Source organism: Phoca vitulina, unplaced genomic scaffold (genome assembly GCF_004348235.1).
Source record: "Phoca vitulina isolate PV1807 unplaced genomic scaffold, GSC_HSeal_1.0 scaffold1, whole genome shotgun sequence".
Lineage (NCBI taxonomy): Eukaryota > Metazoa > Chordata > Mammalia > Carnivora > Phocidae > Phoca > Phoca vitulina.
In genome coordinates, this window is record NW_022589704.1 from 26,569,730 (window position 1) to 26,582,757 (window position 13,028).

A 13,028-nucleotide genomic window follows, 5' to 3' on the forward strand; every position below is an offset into this window, starting at 1 on the left:
AGAAAGGAGAATCTAGTGATTTGGTAACTATTAGGCCATAGCCTTATTTTGGGGAAGTAAAATATATTTTAAGTTTTCAATGGGATTTAATCCAACTTAGTGGTCAGAGTCAAGCTATAGTTAGGAGCTGAGTGTACTTATATCTGGAAACCTCTGTAATCTCATCTCCTTGAAAACTGTTATAAGCTGTTATAGCATTATAAGCTGTTGGAAATCAAATAGGTATGAAACCATTTGGTGAGGGGGAATGAAATCTCAACACCCAAGAGACTTGATTATCAAAGTATCCATCAATATTCCTCTTAAAACAATCTCCATTCAGAAACGAGTATTAATTTGTTCTGTTGGGATTATTTTTCAAATCCTCATTTGCTTTCTCTGTGACAAGCCTCTCATTTCTCCCATGTACACACATCTTACATAAATCCTAAGTATTCCATGTAGGGAGCAATTATTTTTATGTTTTTTTTTTTAAAGATTTTATTTATTTATTTGACAGAGACACAGTGAGAGAGGGAACACAAGCAGGGGGAGTGGGAGAGGGAGAAGCAGGCTTCCCGCGGAGCAGGGAGCCCGATGCGAGGCTCAATCCCAGGACCCTGGGATCATGACCTGAGCCGAAGGCAGACGCTTAACGACTGAGCCACCCAGGCGCCCATATTTTTATCTGTTTTTATATCATCAATAAATGCTAATAAAAGTAATCATTCCCTAACTACTTGACTAAGGAGTCTCATTTTCCCAGATAATCATTTTGCCATTAACTGAGATTGAGTTCTTAACATCTTTGGTTTCATGGATGGGTTTTGGGGGAGTCCGTGAACCTTCTGATATATGTTAAATTTTTTCTATAAGTGCACTTCTCTTGGAAAAATTTCCAGAGCTTTCATCCAATTCTAAAAGAGTCTATGTCCCTAAAATGTTAAGAATCACTGGTTTAGAGAGTGAATATGTGGTGTGAATCTTTAAAGTCGAAAATCTATATTTTCCGGTTATGAATTAATCATGTATTCTTGTGTTAAGGAATCCTTTTAATAGATCCAAATGCTTTTGGACATTAAAAATCATTTATAATCTTCTTTATTCTGCAGACCATATTCATCAAAGTGTATTTTCAATGTATAAGGGTTACTCATTCTCATTTAAATAAAAAAATACAATATAAAATATAAATAAATATATATATTTCATCTATATGTATGTATTTTTTTTCTTACAGAGAAAGCATATGCTACTGCTACAAGAATCCTGAATGGAATCTGAAGATTCTGCTCAGAACCCAGTTTTAGTACTGACTGGCATATATGACCTTGAGCAAAATCATCTCGGCTCTTGGGAGTTTTGTTATGTTATATGGAAGTGTTTAAATGCTGCTTAATAATGTTCACTGTATGATATATATTTATGTGCAGATTTCAGCTCAGTACCTCTGAAAGAGTATGGGGCCTACCTAGACTTTTCCAGTATGTAAAGGACAATCTGTTATCTCTGTCATCAGGTGCTTATTTGACTAATAGTTGTCCAAACGTCATCATGCCATTATTCTCCAATGTGTATGGCCAGCTGTGCCTATAACTTTCTATCAATTTTTCAACAGGTTGAAGTAATATGACTTGTTATTAACATTTTCCTTAATCTTGTTAGGCAGTTGCTTGAGAAATTTGATACGCTGCTTTGTCTTAAAATCTTCCAAAATAGCTATGAAGATTTGAGACAAAAGTGGACACGACAGTACCTCTGGAACATTACAGTTTAAACCACCTATAAAGTGCTAATGCACAATTTTACTGTGAATTTAATAACTGTTCAACTAACTTCTGTCATTTTCACTTTCTTACTTATATTTAAATTATCATACATAAAATACAGAATTTATATTTTTGCATGTTTTAGTGATTTCATATAATTTTTTAATGAGACAGTCAATATGGTGGAGTACTCAATATAGGGTCTTTGAAGCCAGATGGAGGTCTAATCTGGCTCTATCCTTTGCTGGCAGTGTAGCCTGGCCTATTAGTTGGTCTTTCTGAGCTTCAATTGTTTTTCCTTTGGAAACAATAGGTACACAATAAACGTTAATCATTCATTTATCCATTCATTTAGAATGCTGTGCACCAAGAACTCTGTAAAATAGATCACTGTGCAAATCTAATCTTTATAAGGAAAGGTTCAAAACAATTTGAGTTTTGTTGCACCTATTAATAGCTGGCACATGGGAAACTCTCAATAGATATTGGTTGGGTTAATTAATTAATTAATTAATTATATGATGAGTATCTTCTAAGCTACACTGACTCCAAATTCCATCATCTAGCCATTTGGTATAATTAATACATAGATATTGCCCCTCCTCTGTGACTACATCCATTCTAAAATTACTTACTATGCAGGGCGGGGCCAAGGATCGCTCTATTCACCATTACTGCCCTCCCACTATTACCCCGTTATTCTGACTTCCTATCCTCTAATAAAATCCTGCTGCTTCCACCACTAACCAACACCATGTAGTGGTGTCTGGTATTTTATACCTGTCAACACTTTCTAATCATTACAAATTTGATAGTTATAATATAGGAATTTATGGACATGTTAATGAGCATTTCTCAAGTGCAAATAGTATGGGGCATACTTTATTGCGTATAAGTATTTTTGATGAACTGGTTATTCGTGTACTTACCCATTATTTAAATATTCAATTGTTCTTTTCTTATGAATTTGTTACATTTATTTATTTATTTTAATCTGCTCCTTTTGGAATAGGTCAATAGTGATTAAAAAGAATCATTGCATAACTCAAAGGAGGGACAGGCTAGTTACCATTCTCCCACTTAAAAAACAAAGGATTGGCTCCTTGCCTTGTCAAACTCTCTTGCTTTAGACAGGCATTTGTTCTTTGCTTAATTGCCACCAGCCTCAGCTCTCCTGGGGGCTCTTGATTCCCCACATTTTATAGTCACCACAGCATAAATCAATACACACTGAACATTTTGGAATTTACAAACATTCACAAAGGCCAATATCCAGGAATGGGAAACTGACTGAAAAATTTTACACAACAAGTCATTATTTTGGGTTATTATAGTGGTATTTCTATTTCAGGCTTAAGAGAAACCACATAACTTGCTGGTCACTGTCCTGAGAGCAAAAGCTGCAAATGTCACAGAAAAATGTAAATTACATTATCAGATTTGGTTGATTTTCCAAGGTAAAATATGGGTGGTTAATGGTCACTTATTTATGTGCTATAAAATCTGGAAAAGGGATCATTTATAGGCAGGCTTAAAGTTTTTTGTTGTAAAAAAAAAAGAGTATTTTAGTTTTTATTTTTTAAAAGAGAAAATAAAAGACTTTTATTCTTTATGTTTACCTGGTATTTTGTACCCAGTATTTATACAGTGTAGGAAGAGTTTATTAAACCAGAGGTAAATAAAGGAAACTAAGACACTAAGTTCAAAGCAGTTTACCTGACAGAAACACTTTTTAAACTAGATCTACTTTATATCTTTTAATCCTTTACATGTGTATAATATCATATAATGCTTTTGCGCAATTAACTTCAAATGATCCTTCCTTTATATCTTTCCTCCAATTGATAATTAAACCAAGACTCAGAGATGTTTAAGTACTAATACATGACAGACATAAAACTAATAATAACAAAATAATAATAATGGCCTACTTTATTGAGCAGTTACCTTATTTCAGGCCCTCTGATGAGGGTTTTCCATTTAATTTGTCATTTAATTCTCACACCTAGCCAGAGGATTATTATTACTACTCCTACTTTCATTTTATAGAAGGGTTCAGCTAGTAAATGTCAGAGTCATTTTAACCCAGGTAGTCTGATTCCAGAGCCCTCCCATCCTTTTAATCATGATGCTATACAGTCTACTTCCCAGTGCATATTTATTATTTTTTTCCCTTTTCTTCTTCCACCTCACCACCTTTCTTCCTCCTTTTACCATTAATGCTGAGAAAAACAAACATAAAAACATAACCCCACAAAACCCTATAATCATCTCAATAAATGCAGAAAAGGCATTTGGCAAAGTACAACATCCATTCATGATAAAAAAAAAAATAAAACTCTCAACAAAGTAGATTTAGTGGAAATATTCCTCAACATAATAAAGGCCATATATGAAAAACCCACATCTAACATCACACTCAATGGTGAAAAACTGAGAGTTTTTCCTCTAAGATTAGGAAGAAGACAAAGATGACCACTATCATCACTTTTATTCAACACAGTATTGGAAGTCCTAGCCATGGCAATCAGACAAGAAAAAGAAATAGAAGGCATCCAAATTTGTAAGAAAGAAGTAAAGCTTAAACTATTTGCAGATGACATGATACTATATGTAGAAAACCCTGAAGACTCCACCAAAAACCTACTAGATCTGATAAATGAATTCAGTAAAGTCACAGGATACAGAATTAATATACAGAAATCTGTTGCATTGCAGACTGAAAATGCACTAATAATGAAGTAGAAAGAGAAACTAGGAAAAAATCCCATTTATAATTGCACCAAAAATAATAAAATACCTAGTAATAAATTTAACCAAGGAGGTGAAAGACCTGTACTCTGAAAACTATAAAGCATGAATTAAAAAAAACCCATAACTCCACGGATAGGGTTAGGATTAGGGATTCACACTTTCCCCCATTAGCAGTATTAATTGTAATGGGGTACAGAGTGGACAAATTTTTCCAACAACTTACAAGATCCAATGCAGCTGCTAGGATGGATGCATCAGGAATTGTCCCTGGCTCACAGCAGTTTAACAGAAATTGAAAGCGCTTCATGCCTTGTCGGATTGCTCCAAGATTCACCACGTTTTTGCTTTTTCCACCATCTTGGTTGGAAGACAGATGGTCATCAAAACTGTGGCAACCTGTAGGTTTTTTCCCATGGTGGAGGAATAAAAGAAACACAGTATAATAGGTCACAGATTGAAAAAGAGCTTCAAAGTTATAACAACATGTTTTCTGTAATGTTGGCCTGAAAACTTTCTCCCTGACTCCACCTCCTTCCTTTCCATCCTAATGCCTGATTTAGACACACCATGACTTTTGGGAATCTGGTGACACATGGCATATGCAAGTGCAGAATTTTACATAAATACTTAAATAGAGGATCTGATCATTTTGCTACCAGGTCTCCTCTTTAATACTGGCAAGAGCTCTTAGTATATTTAAAATGATTCTTCCTGTAATCAACAACTAATTTCTATTTTTATTAAAGATGGAATCATTTTACAATTTCATATCTGTTACATAAATTGATATCAAGGCCAGTAACTTGATATCTCAGTTACAATACAAAGAATCATTGACTATTGGAGTTGTAAAGAAGCTTAGAATTTGGTCATTTAATTCCAGGATTTCCAAACTTGGCTATATATTAGAATTACCTAGGAAGTTCCTGAATTTCATCCAGACTTTCAGAATCAGAATTTTTAAAAGTGGAGTATAAGAATTTGTGCTTTGCAAACCTCCCAGAAAGTAATGATGCAGCCAGCCTTACCCAGCACTGTGGTCAGAGACTTGGGAACCACTGATCCCTCCACATCCTTATTTTTCCATAGTTATGATGCCTAAGAATAAGAATCAGCCTGGAGCTTATTAAACACAGAATGTCAAGTCTCATCACTAGAGATTTTGATTCCATGTCTGGGGACTATGGAAGTTTTAACAAACATTCCCTATGATTTATTGATGCAGAAAGTCTAAGGATCACGCATTAAGAAAAAAATGATACAAAGCATTGTTTTTCATCATTTTTATACCCTAGGTACATTTTCAAAAGCCTAAATACCTCCTGACTTTTCTATAGCTTCTAATATATATTTAAAATTTGTTTCTTATTTGAGGGTATTATGTTGAATGTTGTTTTTAAAACCCTACTCAAACCCCTTCTCATGATTCTGAAATGTACCTCTGACACCTAAGAATATACCCCTAGGATGAGAATCACTGACTTAGAGCTTGCTTTAATTTCTGCTCACACCATTCATTTGTGGTTACCAACTCCTGGTTCTCACTGAGAAGTCACAGATGACTTTCCCATATCTTCTGTTATGAATACCCTGATCGCTTCCACCCATTACCCTACTTTCCTACCTGCTGTCTCAGCACAAAGGCACATGTATATATGTCTGGGATTTGTTTTAAAAACATTTAAAAAGCATAAATGATAGATGAAACAATTATGGAAAATTTGATCATTATTGCAAATGGGTGATAGATATTCGGGATTCGTTAGACCATTCTTTTTACTTTTTGTCTATGTTTGAAAATTTTTGTAAGTACAAAAAATGCCTCATAATATAATTAAAATATAATTGGGGCGCCTGGGTGGGTCAGTCAGTTAAGTGTCTGCCTTTGGCTCAGGTCATGATCCTGGGGTCCTGTGATCAAACCCCAGGTTGGGCTCCCCACTCAGTGGGGAGTCTGCTTCTCCTTCTCCCTCTGCCCTCCCCCTGCACCTTCTCTCTCTCTCTTGCTCACTCTCTTTCAAATAAATAAATAAAATCTTAAAAAATATTATTAAAATTTTCCATATTTCATTCCTTATGGGTATATTTCCTTTTCAGATGCAAATGTTCCACATTAAAAATTCCACATTCAACACCTTCAGTATTTTTGTTTTCCAATTAGTGTGGCATATTTTGTATCAACTGCAAAAGGAAGTAGCATACAAAGAATCTGATGGTGGAAAAAATTTAGAAGACAGAATCTCAAATGACACAAATGGTGTATAGCTAAAAGCTACAGATTAGGAAAAAACACTTCCTAGACAGCCTTGTTTCTAGACAGCTGCCTTTCAAAATGTTACTCTGTTTATTTACTGGGCATTATCAAAACTATCAGAACAAGTAACTTCCTGTGATTTCTTCTACCTATATGTCACTTTATTAATCAATTATATATAGCCCTTTAAGTTACACATATCAGAGAAAATCTCATTGGTTAAAAGACATTATAACCGTAGCAGTCCCTTAAACTTTGAATTTAAGATAGACCCCAAATATTTTTCTTTTTAGTGAATCCAGATGTTTTATTATTTGTTACAATAATACGATAATTAAGATTTACAATACATTCTTTTTTAAAAAAGATTTTATTTATTTGCGAGAGAGAGAGAGCGAGCATGAGTGAGGGGGAGGAGGCAGAAGGAGAAGCAGAATCCCCACTGAGCAGGGAGCCTGATGGGGGCTTGATCCCACGACCCTGAGATCATGACCTGAACCAAAGGCAGAGGCTTAACTGACTGAGCCACCCAGGTGCCCCAATAAACTTATTCTTACTTAACCAATTTATTAAGGACAGTTGCCATCATCTTATTGAAAGATGCATTAAGAATAAGCTTTTCATCATTTTTCTTAATATTTATTTGACAAGATAATGAATTCTAAAGGAAGCCTATTTAATATTCCCAGAAGTTCCATTTTGATCAAAAGAACTTCAGAAACAGTATGGCTAAGGAGTCTAAGTAAAATAATGAAAAGAGAAGTGATCAAAACAATCTTTGTCAAGAAGAACCTATATTCTTTGCTTCACAGAATGATGGATATTTATTATAGGTATGAAGATCAGTAGAATCCTATGATCTCAGACATAAGATTCATGCTTGTAAGTAAAAGCTATTGATAATGGAAAATTTCCATTGTATCTATATAACATTAATGGATAACCATGTATTTGCTCCCATTTTTGAGCACTTAGTATGCGTTAAATATTGTATGAAATATTTTATAATTAGTTTTTTGTAACAGCCTTATAAGATAAATCTTTAAAGATGATTTTAAAAAAGTGAATAATGGGGTGCCTGGGTGGCTCAGTCATTAAGCATCTGCCTTTGGCTCAGTTCATGATCCCAGGGTCCTGGGGTCAAGCCCCACATCGGGCTCTCTGCTCAGCAGGAAGCCTGCTTCTCTCTCTCCCACTCCCCCTGCTTGTGTTCCTGCTCTCGCTCTCTCTCTCTGTCAAATAAATAAATAATTTTTTTAAAAAGTGAATGAGAGGGAACAGAGCAGTAAGAACATAGAGAGATACAGAAAGAGGAAACAGATTAACTAGCCCAGTTTAAGTTCATGCAATAGAAAGTTATGAAGTCAGGATTCAAATCCAGACCTGATGACCACAGCCTGCCTTCTTACCACTATGCCACACTGCATCCCCAGAATACCCAATTGTTTATGGTGAAGGAGGTTAGAGTTTTGTACACGCTGAAAGTAGAGATTAGGTCAGAAAAACTTACCGTAAGAAATAAATCAATATTGTATATGTTATAAACTGATTGTAAAATTGTTCCCAGTTGGCATTCCATATTGTACTACTAAAAGAAATGTTGAAAAGTAATTTGGTTGTAAAATGCACCTCCTATTCATCTTTTATATAAACTTACTAGGATATAAGGATGCCTCTTGGTTTCCTTGGACATAAGGATTAATTTTTTAGTCTCAATACATTCTATTTGCTATTTTTAAATTAAATTTATTGAGGTATCATTTATAAATTTATATAGAATACAGTTTTTATAATCTGTTAAATTTAAAAAGGGATATTTCAAAATATAGTATTTCTTTAAGCAGCATTTCCCATGGAATTTATGGCAGAATTGAGCACATAGAAAATATTCAGTAAATTTTATTGATTAAAAAAAAAAACACTGGTTTAATAAAATATCTTCCCTCAAAGATAATATTATTTCTAAAATGAAATATTCTTAGTGAATATAAAAACATAAAAGAAAAAGACAGCTGATTACAAATGCAATTACAGTTCTGTTAAATGTTCAGCAGATGTATTTTTCATTTGTTGAATAATTTTTTAGATTTTAAAGAAATTCTATTGGTTATTGCATTTGATCTTAACTCAGTGAAGTTTGAGTACTACATTTAGATTGAAGGTAAGAATGCTTGATGTTTGTTTTCCTTAACAACTTTAAAGAGACAGAGAAATATATAATTAAATTAAAATAATTGAGAAAGAAAAGGACAATACATCTATAATGGATACACAGGAATCATTTATACATATGGATTAGAGAGAGAGAGAGAGAGACAGAGAAAGGGGGAGAGAGAGGGAGAGAGATGGAGAGAGAGAGTGAGAGAGGAAGGGAGAGGGAGAGGGAGAGAGGGAAAGAGGGAGAAAAGGCAAAGCAGTCCCAGAGATAGAGATGTTCACATGGCCAAAGGCAGTAGTTGTAAATTACAATGTACTAAGATAATGGTTTTTTCAGTTTTTTAGAATAGCTGAGGATACCTAGCTACTGCAAGAGATTTCAAAGGAACTATCTCTATAAAATACCTTTCAAAATTTTTAATAAACCAGAGAACATGGGCAAAGAATGATGGTGATATGCAAGCTATCTTCTCTTGCCAGTCAAAAGCACATGAAATTCTAGATATCATTCTTAGATTTTATAGTTTTGTCTTCTGGATACACAGAAAGAGACTGTATTATTTCAGGTTTTGCTAACACAAACTGATCCCAGAATCAGACTCTATCAAGGTTCTATACCAAGTCTCTCCTGTTTGTGAATGAAATATAAAGAATATGTAAAACAATGGCTGAAATATGCAGGAATGGTGGTAAAAAAATTCTAGAATAAAAAAGGTTTATGAGAATGCTAATGATAACATGTTTGGAACTAGACTAAAGATATTGGCCTACTTGAAGAAGGGGATGTAAGGGAATCAGAAGGAAGGTAAACAACTGAATTATGCTTTCATCCTTTCCACCAATGAGAAAAATTCACAAACATGTAAGTACAGAAAAGCTTCGTTAAGGAGGCATCAAATGTGAGAGCCCCTACCCTAAGTTAATTCTCAGTTCCATGAAATTACACTCCAGTGTACAGAAAGAACTTACAGAGGTAATCACAGTACTAGTCAAATGACATTCAACTAATATGGCACATGCCTGGAGAACACTCTTTATCTTCATACTTCATTCTCAAAACAAAAAACAACAAACAAACAAAAAAGACCACAAAAATCTACTTATAATACTGATGGTTCTGAATGCTAGGTGTATCTTCTCTGAAATATCATGAGGAGTGAAAAGACTCCAAAAGGACTGAAAATGACAAAGGTCCTGGTTGTTAGGAAGATTCTTAAAGCCACAGACTAAGAAGTTTGATGTATGCCCTAGCCAAATTCTGTAAGAGATTAGATAAACAGGAACTTTTTTATTTTTATTTATTTATTTATTTATTTATTTTTTAAGATTTTTATTTATTTATTTGAGACAGAGAGAATGAGAGAGAGAGAGCACATGAGAGGGGGGAGGGTCAGAGGGAGAAGCAGGCTCCCTGCCGAGCAGGGAGCCCGATGCGGGACTCGATCCAGGGACTCCAGGATCATGACCTGAGCCGAAGGCAGTCGCTTAACCAACTGAGCCACCCAGGCGCCCAAACAGGAACTTTTTTAAAAACCAGAAGTAATCATAGGAATCACTGTGGTTTCATGAAGAATACACTGTATTGAACTAAGCTGAGTATTTCCTTTAGAGTTATAATGAAATGAGATATTTTTTGGTAAAATCTGATGTTTTTATAATGAAATGAGAAATGTTTGTTAATTGCTATTAAATTAAGTATATTGTTGGCTGAAAAATCATACCCACAAATTGTTAATTAATAAAAGTCAACTAGAAGCGTCATAAGAGTTATATCTTTGTATTTGTCCTGGTCAGTAATAATAGCAACAGTTTGGATGAAAACAGGGAACGTGTATGTCTCTGCAGATGAATCCTTATAGCACAATTGCAAAGAAGAAAAGATTCCAAATTCAACTTGGTTTGTGTTCTGTCTCTTAATTTCTTTCCTGGGCATGTGACTTAACCATCTCCCAAGTTAATGAAACAATAAATTTTATTTATTTTAAGATGAAGAATTAATAATGGCTATACCAAAATATAGCATGATATTCATTCATGTGAGGTGAGTTAGCAAAAGTTAATCCAAATTCAGTACAAGCCAACTATGGGATGTAAAACTTGATAATGCAACCTTAAATTATGTTCATACACTTGCTATATCCCTGGAGCTTAATAGTTACACTATTTATCACACTGCTTAAAGTCAAATATGATGTATTGCATTCCATCTGAAGCTCCACATTTTGTAAAGTATATCATCTAGTTAGGATACATAGTAAAATGGAATCCGGGTGGTGATGGGTCTAGAGACTCTTCCATGTAAGGGGAAAAAATAGGAATCAATAATGTTTAACCAGCAGAAGTGAGATCAAAAGAGAGAATATGAAATAGATAAAAGGCAAAACTAGTATTATGTGTGTGTGTGTAACCACAGATATCATAACTGGGACCACTGAATCAAATTTATGGATGAATATATTTTCAGGATATAAGAAAAGACCTTCTAACAATTAAAACTGTCTAGTTCTGGAACAGGTTGCTTTGTGAAGTAATAGACTCCCCTTTGGTGGAAGTGTTCAGAGGGTGGCTGGCCACCTCTCAGGGATACAATGTGCAGAATTCCTAAGTAGATAGGTAGATGGAAATCTGAAGGTTCTTTAAAGCTCTTAGATTTTAATAAAGGACAGAGAGCTGAAGAAGAGGCTGTCTCTTACTCTTCTTTGTAAACCTAATGTCCACTATGGAATGAGGAACACAGTAGGCTGTGAACCAAATTGATAAAAATTGAGAAGCTATATATAGTAATACAACACACACATGAGAAAGAAATGAATAGGAAATCAATGAAAATAGAAAATGGATCATTTTATCCAATCAAATTTTTGTTCTGTGTGATGAAAATTGGATGTAATTCTTAGGCTGCATGACATTTACCAAGACGCTTGAAGAAATTCTCCTCTTCATCTCTTCCGTTTTCCATTCCACTCCCTGGCCCACCTTCAGAAAGCTTCACTGCACTGGTAAATTTGACCTGAGAAAAAAAGACAATTCTTTGTGTTTATACTAACACTTGCCTTGAAAAATGTTATTTAGAATATGAAGATTACTTTAGTTCTTCTGACTTCCACATCTGGTTAGTCAGTCACTATGGTTTATTCCTATATACCAAAAAAGACATGACTTATAACTAATTTGAAAGAGAATCCAGTCATAGATTGAAAGTAAATAATCAGGCACCATTAAAATAATTCAGTGACTAAATGAGATGTTCTTAGAGTTTAATTCTGAAAAAATCCAAACTCAAATTCATGAACAGCAAGCCATATTCATTCTTCACAAAAACACCGCAGTTGAGAATGAGACCAAACTGAAAGACAGCCAAATAGAAGATTTCAAATCTTTATGAAAAAAAAGAAAAACCAGTATAAATTAATTCATAAAGTACCCTATAATTAAAGTGAAATAACATCTTTGGTTTTTTTCCTAAGAATTTAAATGTGCTCTTGATCTTGCTCTTAGGCCAAAAGTACTTAAAATTTTCAGCAAGTAAGGAAGCTATGGGCCTCACATACTCTCAATATTTGGCCAATTTTTTAGTAAAAAGGATGTGAAGGAGGAATTATATTTTCTAAATGTCATAAGGTTGATATAGTCTTTTTATAATTTCAAAATATTACTATTAAAACAGATAGAAGAAAACTGGTTTTAGTGAGATTCAAAGCAGAAAGAATATAAGCAAATGATTTGGATATAAAGAAATATAACTCTTACCATATGCTGGAAATTATAGTGACCAAGACATGGATCATGCGTAGGAAAGGCTCTTGTAGGAAATGGATTTCACTGAGAACCATTACCTTTTCCAAATAGTATGCTGCTACAATGCTTAACAGTATTATGAAGAAGCACTTAGTGGGAAAAATCCTCCTGAATTTCTTTATCCTTTTCAATAGGGAGAATAGTTCAGATAGTCACAAAAGTAATAGAAAGAGGATGAAGTGTGTGTGTGTGTGTGTGTGTGTGTGTTTTAATACATAAAGAGGATCATTAGAAAATTACTGCATCCTTGGGTAGGAGCTTGAGATGTCAGGAATTTCACATGTATGTTAAAAGCTAAAAATAGTTGGGAAATACCA

General features: G+C 34.2%; 1 protein-coding gene across 12 annotated transcripts in view; it reads right to left on the reverse strand.

Annotated features, from left to right (window-relative positions):
• UNC80 (unc-80 homolog, NALCN channel complex subunit) overlaps window positions 1–13,028 on the reverse strand; it is a 229,660-nt gene that overhangs the window by 138,668 nt on the left and 77,964 nt on the right. For all 12 annotated transcript variants that reach the window (XM_032403236.1, XM_032403279.1, XM_032403272.1 and 9 more), the window contains exons 21-22: window positions 11,827–11,923; window positions 4,726–4,898 (exon numbers count right to left, since the gene is read on the reverse strand). In XM_032403236.1, the coding sequence (XP_032259127.1) occupies window positions 4,726–4,898; window positions 11,827–11,923 (270 nt within the window). The remainder of the gene's footprint in view (window positions 1–4,725; window positions 4,899–11,826; window positions 11,924–13,028) is intronic.